The sequence below is a fragment of the Ambystoma mexicanum genome, chromosome 11, assembly GCF_040938575.1.
Source record: "Ambystoma mexicanum isolate Mex_15411 chromosome 11, UKY_AmexF1_1, whole genome shotgun sequence".
Taxonomy (NCBI): Eukaryota; Metazoa; Chordata; class Amphibia; order Caudata; family Ambystomatidae; genus Ambystoma; species Ambystoma mexicanum.
Genome location: NC_090934.1, coordinates 1247691550 through 1247712772, shown reverse-complemented (window position 1 = coordinate 1247712772; position 21223 = coordinate 1247691550). Strand labels below are relative to the sequence as shown.

Sequence of the window (21223 nt, the reverse complement as noted above, 5' to 3'; positions counted from 1 at the left end):
AGGAGGCAAGCTTTCAGTTTAGTGAGAAGGTAGTTACTTTTTATCATGCATGCGCCAAAAAAGAATGTAAAAGACTGCACTTAGTCGAAGTTTGGTTTTTGAAGACTGTATATTTATAATAAGCGAGTGCCCTTTATGATGACACGTGTTTCAACGGACTCAGCCTTCTTTTTCAAATCAGGGCTAGTCGGTAAAACATCATTTTTCAATCACAGACATTGACATTCATTAGGTAATATACAGTTAGTGAAAAAGAAAAAATGTCGTATGTAACAGACATCAAGGGAGGGGGTTAGGGGAGGATTGATATGGATGAACAGTCTCACATTTAAAACAAAGAAAAATTGAAAAGCATGAATGTCCAATTGAAACAATAATAATGGGAGAAAAGGGAAAGAAAGAAAAAAAGAAAGAAAATAATTCTCATGAGTTCAAGTGTCTTTTCAGTACCAATTAGCAAAAATAAACGCAAAAGGTGAAACATCTTCAATTTAGAGCAAAAAGAATTACGTCTTACCTAATAGTATTGGTTTATATTTCGGAACGTGGCTTTTCAGCAACTCAAAAACAGTCATGGGATCAATCCCAGCCTGCCAAGTAAACTTTAGGTAATTAGATTGATATTCTTTTGACTGAATTTTATTTAAGTTTTTCGTATTTATGTAATTCAGGATAGAATTGATTTTTACTTTCCAATTTAAACAGATTCATATGTAAAATTAGACCGTAAGCGGGTTTACAGCATCTAATGCTTGTTTTAGTACCATTCAGTTGGTCAGAAGGCTGCGCGAGAAATATATTATTTCTGTAACGTTATATCGTACTAATAGAGCCTTATTGCACTGTTAATGATTAATTGGCAAGTTCAATCTCATTAATTGTTCCGCGTGTTTCAGTTTAGTTCTGAACAAATCAGTGTGGACTGTTTCTCTGATGTCCGGTGGAAGAGGATTGCATGGAAGCGGAGCAAGAAGAGAGAAAGAGTGGAAGCGAGAGGAAGCACAGGGAGGTCGAGGTACCACAAGGGTAGTCGAGGAGGTAGAGAAGGGATTACAAGAAGGCTTGTAAAGTTGGATAGATAGATAGTGTGGTGCCTTATGTGAGAAACCAGAAGGTGTATCACCCACTAGTCCCCAGAGATCCGTCATCCAAGTGGCTAGGACACGGCCATAACTTTTGGATCAAGTTCCTGGGGGTGGACCAGTGCAGGAGGATCACCTGGGTGAGGGGTCTTCGGGGAGTATGAGTGGGACCCTGGACGGTGAGACGCGGTACCCCATCCTACCAGGTAGGATACTTAGGAACTCAACCACCCCGCGCCCCCTTTCGCAACACTAACACTTTCTCACAGACAGCTTGCTATGAGAGAAAACGGACTAACACCCGAGCCGTATACATGACGTGTCCCAATACAATAGGGTCAGGCAATTACTGACCATCACGCACATCTGACTTCCATTACATTTCCCCACATGGATAAATGGCAGAGCACGAGAGCACACTCTGAGCAAGGCAAAGAAAACGAGGAACAAGCAGTTCCAAGATGGCAGTTTAACACAAGGAGTAAGATGGTGAAACCGAAGAGGAATCACAAGTAGGGAAGTTGCCTTGACCTTTTCGACAAGGAACCGTTACTTTCACGAAACCTCGAGAATGGAAAACGTAAGACTAGGAAATGAGGCTGAGGAATCCTGCATTGTGTGGCAGAGGTACTTGGGGCCCTCCTGCATCGATGATCAAGGCGAGGAGAAACGCCAGCTGCCGTGATACTATCCTTGGCTTCAACTAGAAAGCAGCGCCAGTGAAATCAACACAGCCGGTGAGTTGGGGAGACCGATACAAGACCGGTCTGTGTTGAAGCCAAGGTTGCAAGCGGCAACATTGTATGAGGAGGGCTGGAACAAACATTGTGTGAAACGTGTGCGATAGCCAAGGCGAGTAAAGTTGAACTGTAGATGAGTGATTGAAATTTGAAGCCAAGATATACGATACCTTTGAAAGAGAGTTCCGGCACTGCGTGCGTGCTCAATCAAATGCCTCTGTAAGGTGTCCAGCTGAGAATTGGCAGAAGTAAGAGTGGCAAATGATTGAGAATCGAAGTAGTCCTGCAACGGGTCAAGCTAAATCCATTGCACAATCGAAGGTCTTCAATACTGATACAGTAAAGAAAGTTGATGGCAAAGTAGATAAAGGTTGTCCAAGCCCAGCAGAGGGAGATGAATGGAGAGCTTTATGTTAAAGCATGTGTGTGTTACAATAGAAAAATTGGTCCGAGTCTGGCGTAGAGAGACCGATTAAAGATTTTGTGTTTGAATGTGTAACAATAGATAAATTGGTCTGAGCCCAGCAGAGGGAGACTGATTGAAGAAGTTGTGTTAGAACGGATCTGAGCCCGGCAGAAGGCATCCGGGGTGAACCGTTAGTCACCCGAGAAATTGGATTTGTGGAAATCCTAAGAAAATTGTGTATATGTGAAAAACAAACTTTGTGTTAAAGTGGATCTGAGCCCGGCAGAGAGAATCGTGAAAGTTAAGGAACTTTTGTGATTTGTTTGTTGCATCAGGCCCTCTGAAATAAGAGACTTTGAATGGCAAACAGACTTTGGTACAGAAGGCATGATGTTGGAGTTTTGAACTGCACCCTCGTGCTAGAGCAGCCAGAGACACTGCTAAGCTTGAGTGTGCCGCCTTATCACGTGCTGAAAACGTGGGGAAGGGAAACCATCGGCTTGAATATCCTGACATATAATTTCTTGAACACGTTTCTTTTGCATAACATGGTTTCCTGCACTGTTTGTATATAGAGGTAAGGATTGGCAATAGGTTTATTAGTATAGGCCCTTTTATTTTGACAAGACACCACTAGGACTGCGTTATTATTTGATGGTCGTAGCTTGCTCCCATTTTTAAAATTAGTATTAGATAGGCATCGTACAGGACATTCCCGCCATGCGATCTCTGCTTTTTTCAAAGGCTGCTGTTCATCTCTGTAAGGATGACAGACCAGGCACATGGTGGAAAAGGGACAGGATGCAAGAAAACACCTTTTACAAGTACAAAGAGTACAGCTCACGAACAGTGCTCTACCCCTTCAAGGTAGGGAAAAGAAATGGCAGTTGGTGGCAGAGACGTGCTGGAAGGAGATGCTTCTATGTGTGAGACTCTAGGCCCGCACGGAAATCTCCTTTGCGCTCTTTGGCATGGCCTCTTCCTCTTTGTCCAAAAGAAGAGTACAAGCAAAATGAACGCCCTCTCAATGCCTGGGAAGGCAGCTGCTGCTGTTCTGGCTGACGGATGGCTGCTCGCAAAGATTTCGCAGCCGCCTTAGAAGTCTGAAGCTTCTCTAAGTTGTTATCAGCCTTTGATCCAAAAAGATTGGACCCATCAAAAGGCATGCCTAAAAGCCTCAACTGGATGTCAGGAGAGAATCCAGACTTGCGTAGCCATGCAAACCTCATGATGACGGCCCCTAGCGTGACGAAAGCAGTCTGAACCATTAAGATCTGATTGAAGTGATTGGCATACCGCCTCCTTGCCATCACTAAGGAATGTTCTCTGCTGCGTGGGAAATTACATTCCAAAAGAGTATGTATAGTCATCAAGGCACAAGATGCATTAATGGCCTTGAGGGCCATGCTCCCAGCAGAAAATAGACTTTTTGCAAATGCATTGTAGTTTTTGTCATCTCTATCAAGTAGGATGGTTGGATAAGCTGCTGCCCTTGAAGTGGAAGTAGCTGCCTGCACCTCCAAACTTTCTAGAGTAGGGTGCCTGCAGATGAAGTCAGGGTCCATAGATGAGGGTCTATATTTCCTCACAAACTGCTTTTTCACAGCAGGAGTGGTATCTGGCTTTTGCCAGTTCTCCAAGATGGTTTTCTTGAGAGCTAAATGAAAGGGCAGCACAGGCTCCTTTCGAGAGCCTTGATCAAGAATATCTGTGAGGTAATCTTGAACTATGCAGGAGGCCCCAACCCAAATATTCAGTAACCCTATTCCTAACTGCCCAGTATGCTGCACTTGGATGAGTAGTTATGTCAGGTGTGGCAAATTCCACTACAGGGGAAGTGCCTAAACCACTGGCTTCTTTAAGGCAAGTTGCCAAGCCCTCCAAATGAGATTGATCTGAAATAAATTCCTAAGGAACATTAGGAGTGCCAAAACGCTCGTACCCACAGGGTGTGACGTCCACTTCCTCGAAGATGAATTAAAAAAAGACTGCAAAAAAGTCTTTCCTCAATTGCAACTTAAATTTCGAAGTTGGATCTGAGGTCAACATCGATGGCCTTGACGCGGATGACAGAGTCCTTTGATAATGAAGAAACTGGAGCCTTTGGCTTAGATGATGACCCTGTGGTCGACACTGTGGACGCTACTCTAGTAGGCATCTCATAGGTTATCGAAAATTCCCTACTGCTTTTGAAGGTGCAGTGGGATCGTTAGCCTTTTTTGGCTCTTTTAAGAGGCCTCCTTAAAAAAAACATCCATCACTTTCTGATAGAACTTTTCCCAAACGGCTGCCAAGGCAGACTTATCTGGGAAACGTACCCATCTCTTGTTGGGCCAGGAGTCAGAAGACGAATAACAATCTCATCTCATCTTCAATCATTTTTGAAAAAGACGAGGAATGGTGCAAATCGCTCCTAGACCTCAACCGCTTAGAGTGTTTGGAGCGTTCCTTAGGCCTCTCAGGGGATTTGTAATTTGCCGAACGTCTGCCTTCAAAAGATTTCCTCTTCGAAGGAGTAGTGGACAGAGACTTAGAAACCGACTGAACTAGGGCGAGTTTCGACCTTCCCTCTTTCAAGGCCCTGGCAGTCATCGACCGGCAGGGGCCACACTCAAGGACTTTGTGCTCCCTACCGAGGCATGTGATCGACATCTTCGAGTCACAGTCTGCACACCTCTTAAAACCTGTCTTTGGATTAGACCTACTTAGAAGAAGGTAAAGAATACCTATAAAGAATCATTGAGTCAAATCGAACTGTTCCGAAAGCGTGCTGTGCAAGCAGAAAATGGAACTGAAGCAACAGGCGCATTGCATGCTATTTATACCATTATCAACACTACGGCCTAACACGCTGGTGGATACCATCGAGGGACATCGACTCGATGTTGCACAGCACCTGCTGCTGTTGAGAAAATATCAGAGACTGCAAGCAGGATATCAATATATCCAAGATGAGGAATCCGTGGTGGACACCATGCATAAGAATAAAACCTTTTTGAAAACGTTTGCAAAATATAGACATTCAATATTTAATTATATATGAACAGAGGGAATTCCGGTTTTATTTTGGAGTGAACACTGTATGTAATTATATTAAATATATATCAGTGTTTGTAATTTTTTGCAACTTGTGCTGATTGTGAATTTGAACAAATGGGTACTTGTCATGATCACCATATCCAATTATTATTCAGTCCCTCTTGAAAAGGTAAAAAAAAAGTGCTTGGCTAAAGCAACACCTACCCCATTCATCAAATTCAACATATGTTCACGATCTTGTAGCCAGAGAGAATGTGCATGGACTGCTCCAAACATAACACAATTATTTCAACAAATTATTCGTGCCTCTAATAGCAATACTACGACACACCCATCCAGGAAAGGAAGCATGATAACAAAAGACACCACCTTAGCCTGAGAACAAAAGATGCCACCTTAAAAAAATGCAAGTGCCAGTAGAAGCTGTTCTCTGATATCAACGGCTTGTAAATAAACCTATTGTGTCCCATAGTCTTGTGGTCAAGGGCTACAATGCCACTGCAAAAAGTAAGGGTGACATGACAGTGCAATGTCCTGCCTTGTATGCCAGGGTTACCAGATGGGTTTGGATAGTCTACTATTGCTGCAGGCCCGGGCCGTTGGGTTAGTGTAAAGTAGTATAAACAAAGATATGAGGATGGTTATTATATCACATTAAACAACATGACAGTACTACTAAAAATCTTGCATTTTATCTGCATAAAATAGTTAAGATGATGTAGGTCCTGTTGGGGCAAATAACGTGATGTTTAAACAGAACACTAATAACACAAAACATAACAGTCAAAACAAAACAGAACAACAACAGGTGATTACCCACCTCAAGTAACTCAGAAACAATGGGCAGCACTTCAGGGTTGCATATGTCAATGGAATCATCTCGGTAAGTCTTCTTTTTGTAACGGATATTCCCCAGGTGTAGGATAGCAGAGAGGAGAGAGAAGATCCTAAAAGAAAAGACAATTTGCAAAACGTGATCTGGAGCAGACTTTTGCAAATATTTCAAATAACCACACCAGAAGCACTTAATACCTTTTTGCACTTATGTGCTGATGCAAGAAGTATCATGTTGGCACAATGTAAAAAGCTAGAAAAGCAGGATTGCTTAAAAAGTGGATTGTCAATAAGCAGATTAACAAAGCGATCATGTGGAGGGACTAGAAACTGCCTTCATTATTCAGACATTTTCATTCCAGATCTGGAGAGCCACACGCAGCATTATTTATGATGCCTCCACTCCCCACTCTATTGTGATGTTCCCCTTCATAAAAGCGCGCGGAGCAGATACTTGGGGAATTCAAGTGACATGCTATTTGAAGCACGGTATAGGCAAGGAAGGGTGCACAAATTTAACACCCAGTGGGAATCATCCAACATCATGGGTATAAGCTTGTAAGGAAGATCACTTGATTTACTTGGACACTAGTCCGTCAACTGATCAAGCATTACAAGAGAAAGGTGATTTATTGTCCCTGAGGAAGACCTGTGTTCTAAGAGGTCGAAACACGTGTTGGCAGGAATATGCTAATCACCACTAGAAAATAAATCGGCACTGGAAAATGAAAAAGATTCCTGAGATATCTTGTGTGCAAGAACTTGGAAGGATTTTGAATGTTAATCATTAGTAAACAATAACCTAGAAGGAATTGAACATTGATTATTAGCTCTTGAAGCTAAATTGTTGGACTATGCGCAGTGGATAAACCAATACATTATCGATTACATACCCTTCATAAAAGTGTTTGCCCTACTTGAAAATTGTTATGGGCTATTGGAACACTGTGTGCTAAGACCAGTTTGAAGACCTCTCAGCAATAGTGACTACGCTGATGACAAAGAAGACGCCATGAAAGAACAGAATATAGGTACTGGACAGAAAATGGTACTTTCCTTCATTTCAAATTCCTCATTATTTCCTACATCTTAAGGAACACATCACTGACCAGAATATGTTTACACCGGAGGGCCATGCTAGTCCACAAGTGAATATCCAATTCAGCAACACAGTGCTCCAAAAAATCCCAGCTGGGATATTGGTCATAGAGGTGTTAGTGCTGAGAGGGGGGGCTAACAGCGGCAAACTGAATTAGTTAATGTGTGCATTGGAGAGGTTAAGACCGCTTGTAACAGCATTATTTTGCAAGATGTTTTCACGAGATGACATGATCTTGGACAGAAGAGCTGAAGGACAAATTTCACTGTGTCTAGCATTCACAATTTTAGGAAAAAACACAGGCAGTGTTCTTGTGACCACCTTGCACTTTATGAAAGGCAGGTTTTGGTTCAGAAGCAGCCAAGGCCTATAGTTGACTGACCTTTGTCAAGTTAATGGGCCGCAGGAAGAAAGCCTTCGTGTTTGCATGCTTACAATAGAACAGGGTCAAAGTCTGAAAATGAGAAATAGTGGCGCTTTACAGGGGAATTATTAAGAGAGCCTTGAACAAATTGATATATGGACTTGTTTGAAAAAGCATTTATTTTGGATTGTTTCTAAAAGTGGTAAACAAGGAAATGAAGGGCCATCGAAATGATGTAAAAAGGCAGGATTTGCAGTGCGATAGCCTTGCTCTGGAAAAGCCCTGTAGGTGGCAAAAACAAACAATTCTTACATAAATGAACTTGGCTGTTCCTTGGACATGGACAAGAGAAGGAACATGCAAAAAATGAACTCTGATGAATAATACTCTTCCCAAATATAAAACATTTGTTTATTTAAAAATCTGAACTCGGGCAAATCACGTTCATAGTAGTCAACATGCAAGGAGGCAAACACTCATGAGCTGAGCATGAAATAAAAAATAAACTTCTGGGAAAATACTGAAATATGTGCCACCATAACATGCCATTACTTCAAAAGGTAGCGACAACTCAAGTGCCCAAGTATTTACCAGGTACTTGAAGCAGATGAGGCAAGGGGCAGGATAGTCAGATGGCAAAGGCACTAACAGAGCGCAGGCAAGTTCCTCACCAATGCAGAAAACCTAATTTTTTTGACGTTGTTCACTTTTTTTGGCTTAGTGTTGGGTGACACCAAGAAACAATTCTAGCTTGCATGGGCAAGAGGGGAACAGAACATACACCAATAATCATTGGAGAACACGTGTCTTCAGAAGCGTACAAATGCTGTTCCGAAGGCAGGCAACCGCAGATGTATGGCAAGTGTCAAGACAGGGAGAGTGAAAGTGAGGAGTCTTGATAAAATGAGGTTAAGAAGATCAAGTATCAACAGCAAAAAGCAAAAAAGCTTCAATATTCCACGAGACACATTAGATGGTTGATGTAAACTGTCCAAATTTAGAGGTGCTTGAAAAAAGGGACACAACTCAGTGGCAGAGGATACATTGTTTCTTCTGAGGATATGATGGTTCACTGAGTAGTGTTCCATTCATCCCGTCTACCACTGTTTTGCATTAGTCACCTCCTGTGGGGGCGATATGCCCAGATATGGGTTCAGAGCTTGCTGTGCCTGGAGACACGAGCTACAACTCAACGATGACTCATAACATGGCTAGAATATCTTTAGGGTTGCTTATGGTCTTGTGCAGAAGTGATGTCATTTAGCAATTCAGGCTGGACTGCCACTCTTGTAGTTATAGGTAAGTCACACAGGAGGGGACAGGTGGAAGGGAGGACTATTGTGGTCAAGGGAAGCTTTCCACTCAGCTATAGTATCCCTGGAGACAGTAACTCTATCTCACAGGGCCTCTCAGACATGGTTTTTGGCCCACCTGCATTCCCCCTCCACCCTCCAACCCTATGAGACTCCTAGATCCAGACTCCTTAACTCGGTTCAACCAAATCCACACACTAATAGAACAGGAGACTTTAGTGTTGCAAACAGTGAAGGAAACAAAGGATGGTGTAGTGAGGGGTGCTAAGAAAGGACGATAAGCAGGCCAGACCGTGACCACGATCCCATTCTTACCAAAAGTCTGCTGTAGTGAGAGGGACAAGACCTATACGTGTAACTACGAGGCAGTGAGGCAGGGAGAGACAGCAGTGCACACATCGATGCAGGGAACGCAGGGAAGAAGCCGGTGGCTACCCGATTCTAAGGTGGTGAAGCTCCCAGAAAAAGCCTCAACTGCAAAGCCACTGACTGACTCCAAACAATACTAGATAGATCTCAGAGCGGAGGGCTTTCCAGCCATCAGCCAAACACACCCACGCACTATTAACAGGGTGCAGGCCGCAGGCAGACCCTCACTGCCCCAAATGCGAAATCACCGAGGATATACAAAAGGAGCAATAGCAGATGCACAGTGAGTTTGGTTGGAGAGAGGTTGACAGCGAGAAGGTGGAGAAAGGGAGCCAAAATGGGAAAGAGCAACGTCGAGGACAGTAGGACACAGCCAGGGAGGTGGCATGAGGAAACGCCAGAAAACAAAACGTGTTCAAGAAGAGAGAGGGGTAGGAAGATGGAAAGGAGGTCCGCAGCAGCAATAGGTTGGAAGAGAGGGAGACCATTAGATGGAGGTGGGCTGAGCAAGGACAGACTAAAGGAGGTGGTTCAAGAAGAGGTCCACCACAAGAAAATAGCACAAGCTAAGTGCTGAAAAGGGTGGTGAAGCAGAAGGTGAAACTATTGGAGCCTGAGCTTTGACAAAGCAAAGGTACAGGTGCTAGAGAAGTAGAGCGATATATTGACCTGGGCCAGTAATGGGCAGAGGAAAAAGCATAGACATCCCACGCGAGAGAAAGGGTGAAGTTAGCCGGGGGCCATATCCTGATTCTGGTAAGACTGGCAAGACCATCAAGGCAAATAAATGACTTGTGAGAAACAGCGAGAGGAAACAAGTGAAAGAGACAGACTAGCATGGATGCTGGTGGGCCAAACCCACCAAAGGAGACACCCAAGCCTTGCAGTTGGAGGGCCACCTAGGTCACTGAGGGGCCAACCCAGAGGAAGAAGAGCTTACCAAGACAGCTGAACTTGTGGAGGGCTCTATAAATCTGACCTGGGAATAAGTTCATAGCATTGTGCACCACCCTTGGCTGGGAGACCTAATGACTCTAGCCTGAAAATCCACCCCAGACAGAAAGGGAAGAAATCGGCACATCTGGAGGACACACAATCAACGCTCAAAAGGGCCAACTTTGGCACCGGACCGTGGGTATCCAACAAGAATAATTAATGACTTAATACACCTTCAGGGCAGTCCAACAGTGAACCTGAACTTTGGTAGACTAGAGCACTTGATCTTTGGACTACTTCCCTGCTGCAAATAAGGACTTGGTTGTTAAATACCCCTCTGGCTTGCTTTGATATCTTGGAGTCGCACATGATTATACAGAGAATCCTCCCAGTTTGGTAATATCCTTGCTCCAACCCTGTATTTGAACTTAATAAAAGCCTTTTTGTTAAAACTTTTGACTCTCAAATTAACTTTTGATCCCTCGGGTCTGAGGTATGTGGCACCAAGCCGGGGAGGCATATTCTCTTCTATCTTCTGTAACAGCAAGGCAGGCTGAAAAACAATTGTGTGAAGAGTTGCCCAGAGCAAAAGCAGTGGTATGAATTATTCAAGGACTTCCCTTCCATCTGATTTTCAGAACTATCTTGGGAAAGATGGGTGAAAAACACATGGATAAACAGGTACTGAGAGGAAATGAGGAGGGTACTGCAGAAACTGGTGGTCCTTTGCGATCCAATAAGCATAGCACAGACATTTCATGTTGTCGTGTCAAAATGATCCACTGGAGGACTCCAGGCTCTAAAAAACTGGTGACGCCAATCCAGCTGTAACTTTCAGTCAAAAGACACAGATACAACTGAGGGTACATAGAGAACAGTTCAATGTCTACACATTGACACCAAGATAGCCAGTGGTCTTTGCATCAGGCTAAAGACAGCACTTCTTGGTTTCATTTCATTAATCGCAGGAAGCTCCCATGCCCACCATTTTAATGGTCCTATTCTTCCTGCTCCTTTTTCTCAATTTTATTTTTCCTCAGTAAAACAGCACTTGGTGCAGTACTTACCTAATGTAATGTATGTGTGTAATTCACACACAGTATGCCAACAAACAGATGAGCCTACACAGAGAGAACAGTGGCTATCTCGTGCAGTATAAAAACTTTCAGTATAAAAACTTTTAACATAACCTAAAATGGCTCCCAAAGGAAGAATGTGGCCTAATAATGCTTGCTATCACATCACAGTGACAGGGGGCGTGGCTTGGCGCCGATGGCGAGCGGTAGCTGATCCGCCGAGCTCCGGCCGAGACGCCGTTTCCTGATCCTTTTTCTCCGGCTCGCGTGCGACCCCGACTTCTGAAAAGGAACGAGCGGTTGGGCGAAGCAGCCCTGCACCTGAATAGTTGTTGGGCCCACCAAATTGGACCCCCCTGAGACTCCGGTGGCCCTGAATCGGTTCTCCCCCCCTCCCGTTCTTACTGGATCCAAGATGGCGCCCCGCACAGCATAGCGGTGCCTGCGAGGGGTACCCCCTCCCCCAACGGATTCCAGGGCCCGGCGGGGAGAGGCAGCAGCAAAAGAGAGGCTCCGCTCTTCTAGAGACCACCTCTACGGACCACACCATCACACACGGGGGCAGACCACAGCTCACGGCCCGATATTTGGCCAGGTGAAGGGCCCCACCAGTGATCTCACAAGTGAACTAACTTTTGAGGCCTAAAACACCCGCAACCATCGCCCCAAGATGGCCGCCAAGAACAAGACCAGAGCCGCCACCATGGACTCCTTTGTTTCCACCAGGGCGAAGACCCCCACTCAATCCAAGGCCAGCTCCTCTGAAGTTGCCCAGTCGAGCGAAGAGGTGGCGGCCGATAACCACTCTCAGATACTTGATGCTATAGCCTCGCTAAAGACGCATATAGACTCCAAGATCGACGAATTCAAAGTCGATATTCAACTGATCCGCCAAGACGCTCGCAACTTAACGGAGAGGGTCGCGACCGTTGAACAGTCGGCAGAGGAAGCCTCCACGGCCATCACAGCCATAAAGTCCGAAGTTGTCCTCCTGAAGAGGAAAGTCACCTTTTTGGAGGAAAAGGCGGAGGAGGCCGAAGGTCGGGCCAGACGGAGCAACATCAGGATCCTGGGGGTCCCGGAGGGGAACGAGGGAGTAAATACCACATCCTTCGTCGAAACCCTTCTGCTACAAGAAATAGGGGCCGGCAAATTGACCCAGGGATTCTCTGTCGAAAGGGCCCACAGATCCCTTCAGAGGCGCCCTCCCCCCGGATCGCACCCCAGACCCATAATCGCTAAGATACTGAACTTTCAGGACAGAGAAACTATCTTACGGCGATCCAGGGAGGGGGGCCCCATCGAGCGAGGAGACTCCAAAATCTCCATTTATCCGGACTACACGCAGAAGGTACAAAGAGAGCGGAACTCATTTGTCCCGATAAAAGCCCGGCTCCGACAACTGAACCTAAAATATAGACTACTTTATCCATCGCGCCTAAGGGTTGTCTACAAGGAGAGAGTGGTATTTCTCGAGAACCCAGATGCGGCCAACATGTGGCTTGAGGATAATAACCTGGCGGATGGCAAGGACAACTCACAGACTGAGACCTAACCCCCCAGCGACCCCCATGTAAGAAACATCGCACGTGAGACCGGAATACAGAAGATAATCCAACTACAGTTTTTTCACTTGGAAACGGCCTCGTTCGGCTCTGCCGCCAGGCCCTTGCCCCACCCCCAGCGTAGTATTTACCCGGTCTGGGCACCCGCCTGACCCAGCTCGCGCCCGACTCCCGGATGGGCTCCGACGGCTCGAGAGCGCCTGAGCACCGCGACAATGTTGTAGTTGCTGGGCGCACCAGTTTAAGTTTTGTTGTTAGTTTTATTAGTTGTACAGTCTTCATGCCTCTTTTGCCAACGCAGACCGAGATGGGTCTGGGACATGACACCGATGAACGAAATGCAGTGGTATCCCCCCTGCAGCCCACCCGAACAAGACTAAAGTGGAGTCGGACCCCAGAGTCCCACACCAAATCTGAAACTCGAACCGGATGGCGGCACAGCTTACTGTAATGACCTGGAATGTGCGGGGCATGGGCTCATACCTCAGGCGCAATCGTATACAGTCCTACCTCAGGAGGAAGAAAATCTCCATTGCACTCCTTCAAGAGACTCACCTCACGACGGAGGCCATGTCTAAAATTGCAGACCGATGGGCTGGGACTGTTAGAGGGTCCCCCTACTCTAAATACGCCAGAGGGGTGCTAATATGGATAAGCCCGGACGTCCCCTTCCAGATGGAGGGAAGTGAACAAGATAAAGAAGGGAGATTCACAGCGATTTGGGGCACATTGGAACAAACCCCAGTCTGCTTCATCAACTCTTACTTCCCTCATCACGGGATATCGGCGTACCTCGCCACATTGATAACGAAGCTGACTCGGTACCGGGACCGCACCTTCATATGGGGAGGGGACTTCAACTGTGTTGCTGACACGAGTGCAGACAGATCGCTGCCCCCCCCACGCCCGAGCAGCCTCACATCCGGTGCCTTGAGGGAAACTCTGGAGCAACTCAACTTAGTGGACATCTGGAGGGAACACCATCCGACCGACAGGTCCTACTCCCACTACTCAGCTCCACACGGAGTTCACACAAGAATTGACTATCTGTTCATCAATAAGGAACTTACCCCACACATAGCAACCACAGAATACCTGGGGCGGACGATCTCCGACCACTCCCCACTGACCATGTTATGGCAAATGAGAGGCCCCAGACCCCCGATCCCCATGTGGAGGATGCCGACCGCGGCACTTGCGGACCTCGAGTTCAGGGAAACCCTTGCCGAAAAATTGGAAGAATACTTGGAGAACAACATCGGTTCGGTCCCCTCCTGGGGCACATTATGGGAAGCAATGAAGGTGGTGACCAGAGGCGAAATCATATCGAGAGCCGGCGGAACTCGCAGGCAGTTGCGGAGAACCCTGGAAGCACAGGAAGCTGAGATCTCCCGACTGGAGTCCACATGCGACAACTCTATGGAGACAGAGACCAAGCTGAAGGAAGCCCGCACAGAATGTCAGCAGGCATGGGAAAGACTGGAAAAATTTGATTTCGCCACGCACACCGCCAGATCTCATAAAGAATCGGACAAACCGGGAAGACTACTAGCATGGCTCTGCAAACGGGAACACCCCAAACATCTCCCAGTGGAGATACGGGACGCTAATGGGTCATCCCACTCGACTCAGCTAGGGATCAATGAAGCCTTTGCTAAATTCTACACAGAACTGTATACCCACAAGACCCAGATTCCTGCTGCAGACATCATAGACACACTCGAGGAGATAGAACTTCCCCACATTTCGCTCGAGCAGAGAGAGGAGCTGGAAACCGAGATCACTCTTGAGGACGTTCAAGGGGCAATCAGGTCCCTCTCCAACAACAAAGCCCCTGGCAGTGACGGCCTCCCACCTGAGTTCTATAAAGCGTATGAGTCCATCCTTGCCCCAGTTCTCCACGAGGTCTACCAGGAGGCACACACGGATGGGATTCTCCCCAACACCATGAAGGAAACCATAATAGTCCCCATGCTCAAGCCACACAAATCGCCCACCGACTGTGAGTCCTATCGCCCTCTGGCTATGCTAAACTACGATGCCAAGATCCTCACATCCATATTGGCCCGCAAGCTAGCCAGGGTGGTGGGTTCCATCGTTCACGAAGATCAGAACGGATTCGTTCCTGGGCGCAACACCACTGCTAACCTCCGGAGGTTGCAGCATGTAATGGCCGAAACATATGACAGGGACGAGGACCTGGCGGTGTTGTCGCTCGACGCCATCAAGGCCTTCGACTCCATATACTGGGAGTGGATCAGGGAGGTCCTGAGAAGATTTGGCTTTGGAGGGGGCTTCATCAGGTGGGTTGAGGTCCTCTACAATTCCCCGACGGCGAGAGTAAGAACGGGAAGAGTGGTTTCAGCGGCTTGGGATATACAAAGGGGAACAAGGCAGGGCTGCCCGTTATCACCCATGCTGTACATACTGGGCCTGGAACCGATTGCATTATACTTCAGGCAGCAGCTTTTCGATGCTGGCATTAAGGTGGGCAATGCACACCACATAATATCCTTGTATGCAGACGACGTCCTTCTTTACCTAAGCTCCCCCGAAGTTAACGCGCCAACCGCGTTGGGGATACTGGACAACTATGCGAAGTACTCAGGGATCCGCTTTAGTAGGAATAAGTCCTCTGCCTTCCCCTTGGCGGGCTTACGCAACATTCCGGAAAACAATCTCCCAGAGATAGGAATAAGCTGGCAACTGGTCCAGTTCCGTTATTTGGGGATCAACATAAGCCACACCCCGCTACTCATGCATGAACACAACACCGAGGCCGCCATCACGAGTCTCCGAAGTTCTATAAAGTTTTGGTCCAAGCTCCCATTGGCCATGGTGGGCAGGGCAGCGATTGTCAAGATGATCGTACTCCCCCGATTCCTGTATTTCTTCGTAAACATTTGCCATTACATTAGACCGTCCTTCTTCAAGAAGCTGGAGGCCATCATCAGGGACTTCCTTTGGGGCCCACACAGGCATAAACTGTCGCTGTCCGTCCTCTCTCTCCCACACAAAGAAGGCGGAATAAAGTTACCGGATCTCCAGTTGTACTACCTGGCTGCCCAGCTGAGTCACATAACGAGATGGCTCTCGGATGAGCCTTCAGCAGAGACCGAACTGCTGAGGCAACCCTTGGACAATGTGATCCCCAAGGAGATCCTATGGCACCCTACATGGCAACCCCCGGTCCCCTCCATGGTGATTGACCTGGGAAGAAAGATATGGGCCAGGTCCTGCTGCATCAGGCGAATACGACACCCATACTCTCCGGACAATCCCATCCTAGCAGACACCTGTCGAACGGCTGCAGACATCTCTACGGCAAGGAGGTGGGAAGAGGCCGGCATTTACACATGGAGCGACATGTATGAGGAGGGAGAATTCAGGGATTTCGAATCTCTTAAGGCTGCCGATGGAATTCCCCCGGGCCAGTTCCTCTGGTACCATCGCCTCAAACAAACTGCTAAGAAACAATGGACCGGATGGCCGGAGGAGCCCTCCCCTGACCCTCTGCTACAAGAGATGCATGACCTCTCGGACGGCTGGAGACCTGTCTCCAGGCTTTACAGCAGACTATGTGATAAAACCAACCCTAAATGCGAAGATCTGAGGACAAAATGGGAGGCGGACCTTGAGACCCCGATTTCAGATAAAGAATGGGAAAGAGCGCTGATATTTCCCAAAAAAGTATCCAGGAACACCAGGTTTGGCCAGATCCAATTGAACGTTCTCTACAGGACATACATGACCCCACATAGGGTTGCCTCCTTCAATAAGACATCCTCCCCTGCATGCCCCTGGTGCGGGAATGATAAAGCAGATGTGATTCACATGTTCTGGACCTGCACCAAGGCGATGGCACTGTGGTCCAAGGCCAAACAGACCTGCATGGACGCCGGAATGACAAGATACGAATGGACTCCTGGCGAGTGCCTCCTGGGGACCTACCCCAGACCTAGCAAATCCAAGCACGCTGTTAAATTAATGGACATCTCATGTATCCTGGCTAAAAGAACAATAGCGATGGCCTGGAAGACGCCGTCGGGCCCCAGGCAAGAGAGATGGCTCAAAGAACTCGAGAGATGGACAACAGCTGAAACCAGGGCCTGGCAGGAAGGAATCACGAACAGTGGCGAAACCGAAGGTGGCACTTTGGAATCATGGAAGGCCCTCCTCAGAGACATACGCTTCAGCGCTGACTACAAACCCCCCTGAAGTCCCACACCACTGCATTGACACTGCTCGGATGCCGGCATTGGTGGAACCACCCCTGTGTTTGACCCCTCTTGCTTCCTGAAACTTTGGGTCATTGCCCCTAACCCACCCGTCCACTGTAAGTTTGCTACAACATGAAGACTGTTGTTGATTTGTTCGTTCCCCCCCCCTTGTTTCCCCCTCACCGTCTCCTCCCCAGTTCAAACCAATGTTGATTTCTTGTTGTATTGCACGTTTTCTTTTTCTTTTTTCTATCAAAACCAATAAAATACGTTTTAAAAAAATCACATCACAGTGACTTAAGCTTGTAATTAAAAATTTCTTGGCACAAGGCTCTCAAATACGATTATTGGTCTGTGCTTGAGACTAAAAACCGAGAGCCATAATGTGCGCAAGAGACAAATGGCTAAAGCAAGACCGGCACAGAGAAAGCCCATTACTACGAGGGAGAAGTTGGAGGCAGCATCTAGCAAACCTAGAAAACGACGTATACATTTGTGAACAAAATCTGTACAAATATGTAGTCTTTTTGTAGAGGAGGGCAGTAGTAACCGGTCAAGCTGGACCATGCATGGTGGGTAGTGCAGTTCAAGTACGTTATGATTTTTCTAAAATTATGCCTGCTCTACAAAATTCTCTGGCTATGCTCCAGCTGGGATAAGGGATTTATCCTCGAGTATGGGGGAAGTGGTGGCGACACAAGAACTTAAGAATGTTTTCAAAAGAGCGGCTCCTTTTAAACTTCAGCATGAAGAAGGCATTGCTCATGATAGGCACCTCATTTCTGTCACTTTCATTCAAGATTGATATGATTTGTATTGCGCTCGTACGCAAGTGTTTCAGAGCGCGACAATACAAGGGAGGGGAACAAGGGAGAACAAACAACATTGATCTTACTAGGCCCAGTGACATTGACGACGCGCAAGTGCATGGGACAGGAAAAGGGGAAAAGTGCATGGAAGAGGGAAGACGTGGAAAGTGCGAAGTAAAGGAAAACAGATAAATAAAATAAATAAATAATCAAAGGCAACAAACAGTGGTAGTGCAGCCAGCAAGTGGCGAGTGCTGGGTTTAAGGCTGCAGACAGCGTATGTCTGATAAGTGCAGGAAAAAAGGGGGGGGGGTTGTATGGTTACAGATGCAGACCCCAGTGCAAGGGATTGCTCGGAGGCAGTGCAGGGGGGTGGCAGGGTCAGCAGGTACCTGGGCCCGGAAAACAGAGGGTAGGCCAGGTGCATGGTGCCGAGAGAGAAGATCAGCAGGGAGAGGAGGGGCGAAGGCAGAAGCAAAGAGGAAGTTCTTGAGATGCTTCCGGAACCGGAGATGGTTCTCCTAAAGTTTCAGAGGGGCAGGGAGGCTTTTCCAGAGGGAGGCCCCAGCCAAAGATGGACATCCCAGCTTGTTTCTTTGAAAAACAACTGACCCTGAGGGAGTTTGAGGTAGAGGGGTGAAGACCTCGAGAGGGGAGGTATTTACGGAGGGATAGCTGAAAGTATTTTCGACCCAGGCCCCAGAACACCTTGTGGACAATGCAGAGGGTTTTGAATTTAATCCTTGTGTCCACTGGCAGCCAGTGGAGAGATTTCAGGGCTGGAGAGATATGATCCCAAGGCTTGAGGCCAAGGATAAGTCTTGCAGTCCTGTTCTGGATGAGTTGGTAAAGGGCGGAGAGTAGAGGCAGGTAAATTAAGAAAGAGGATGTTACCATAGTCTAACCGAGAGAGAACCGGGGCTCGTGAGACAGTACGCTTCTGCTGGAAGGAAAGGAAAGGCAGAGTACCTCTGAGGAGATGCAGTAGGAAGTTTGACTTTTTAGAGACATCGGAGATGTGGACAGAGAAGGAAAGTGTGGAGTCAAAGATGACCCCGAGATTCTTAGCCTTGCAGGTGGTGGGTAGGAGGAGGGCCAACAGAGGCTGGCCAGAGAGTGAGGGGAAAGGAGGGTGAAGGTGTCTCGATGGGGAAGATCACCGTCTTGCTGGCATTCAGGCAGAGATCATTGGCAGCACACCAACCCTGAATTGCAATAAGGCAATCGGCAATGAGAGAAGGAGAGGTGGCAGAGGGAAGCTTGTAAATGAGTTGAGTGTTGTCAGCATAGCACTGGAAATTGGAGCACAAAATGGCAATGCAGTGGACAAGAGTTGCCAGGTATTGGTTGAACAGCCAGGGCGAGAGGTTAGAACAATGGGAAACACCACAGGTAGAAAGGGAGATAGATGAAAGGAAGGACCCAAGTTGGACCTGGGAGGGTCGATCAGAGAGGAAAGAGGTCAGCCGGCCAGAGCATGATCAATGATACCCAGGTTATCACAGAGACAATTGAGCAGGATGGTATGGTTGACCGTGTCGAAGGCGGAGGAGAGATTGAGTAGGATGAGGACAGAGGGAATGTTAGTCGAGGTTGGAGAGCAGATCTTCACAGATGTTCAGGAGAGCAGTTTCTGTGCTTCTGGCAGCTCTAAAGCCAGACTGATGGTTGTGGAGCCCGCCAACAGAATCAGAATGAAGGTTAAGCTGAGAGATGGCCAGCTTTTCCACGGGTTGCCCAGAAAAGGAGTAATGGAAATTGGGCGATAGTTAGCCGGGCAAGAAGGATCAGCTGTGGGTTTCTTGAAACGAGGATGTACAAGAGTGCTTCAGAGGGGAGGGGAAGGGAAGGCTCCTGGGGCAAAGGAGTGGTTGCAGAAATCAGAAAGGGCCTTGATGGTTTTAGAGGAACAGGGATGAACCTGTTTTGACGAGGCTTTCATAGATCAGACTTGTCTAGCGACCTCCTCAGGGGCGAAAACAGGAAAGGACGAGAAAGAGGGTGTGGGGTGGCTGAAGGAGGGTCAGCGTTCACAGGAGAAGGGAGAAGAGGGGAGGAGAGGGTGGACAGGCTGTCTTGGGTTTTTTAGATGAATTGAGAGGCAAGGGCATTGCAACGAGCCTGTGAGGCGACAGGAGGGGTAGAGACTGCAGCAGGGTTGGCCAGCTTTTTGCAGATTTTAAAGAGTTTGGCCATGTTATTAGATGCCGCAGAGACACAGGCTTGAATGTGGGCTTCTTGATGTGGACAAAGGGTCGGTATTGCCTTTGGAGCAGGCGACAGGCCAGTTTGTCAGAGGATGAACAAGAAGCCCTCCATTTCCTCTCAGCCGTCCTACACTCACGTTTAAGTGTAGCTAGATCAGAGTCATACCAAGAATTGCATTTGGCTTTAGACTTCAAGCGGATCCTCATGACAGGGGCAAGAGCATCAAAAGTATCAGAAATAGAAGAGTAGAGCAGAGATAGGACTGTGTCAGGATGCGAGTCAGCCAGGGGTGGATGGGGGGCGGGGGAGAGAAGGTGGTGGCGAAAGCCTCCAATCAGACACGCTTCATGGGCCGGATGTCCGAGAAGGTAGGTGGCAATGTTGGGGTAGGCTAGGCCTGGGGGGAAGGGAAAAAAAGAGGAAGAGATGAGAGGAGGGAGTGATCGCTCCAAGAGAGAGGAGTGGTTAGAGGAATGGCAAGGGGAAGGTCAGAGAAGATCAAGACATCAAGTGTGTGCTCTGCAGAGTGAGTCGGGCCAGAGGAGAGGATAGAAAGGGAGCTATTACTTTTAAGGAAATAGAATTCCTGAGCCAATTATTGTTAGTTAAAAAAATTGGAATTTGACTTGGCAGCAGCAACAACAGAAAACAAAAAAGACATCTGAGAAAAAGGCAGGACCTAAAGGTGGGACACAAAGTCATCTGTTTTATATGCAGAAGAGTTGATGTATGAATTTTTGTTTAAGGAAAACTGTTATAGGAAAGCTATGCTGTTCGATGACATGAACAATTTAAACAGGTAAGAGCCACAGGCGAGGTCCTAAGCTGATCCAATGTACTAATGGAAAAACACTGGATGCCCAGAGCTAAAATGAAGTTCAGGTGATGAGGTTTGGTATGGATCAATCCATGTATCAGCTGTCAGTAGATTATAGGAGTCCGATAGTCAAGGACGGTTTGAGTTGGTATGCCATGAAGATCATCTACGCAGAGGTAGACATCTTGAAGTATAAGGATTCCGTCTGGTAGCTGAAAGGAGAGGAAGCAAGAAAAGTCAATGAAGCTATTTAGGAAACTTGAACTGGCTTTTTGAGGTCTCTGTAGCCAGGAAAGGGAGTGGCAGTGCTGAGATTTCATAGAGCTTGGCAGTGATGATTCTGAAG

At 47.2% G+C, this 21223-nt stretch overlaps 1 protein-coding gene across 7 annotated transcripts in view; it reads right to left on the bottom strand.

Annotated features, from left to right (window-relative positions):
- MYO9A (myosin IXA) overlaps positions 1-21223 on the bottom strand; it is a 1154601-nt gene that overhangs the window by 682388 nt on the left and 450990 nt on the right. For all 7 annotated transcript variants that reach the window (XM_069624659.1, XM_069624658.1, XM_069624661.1 and 4 more), the window contains one exon: positions 6088-6214. In XM_069624659.1, coding sequence (XP_069480760.1) covers positions 6088-6214 — 127 coding nt within the window. The remainder of the gene's footprint in view (positions 1-6087; positions 6215-21223) is intronic.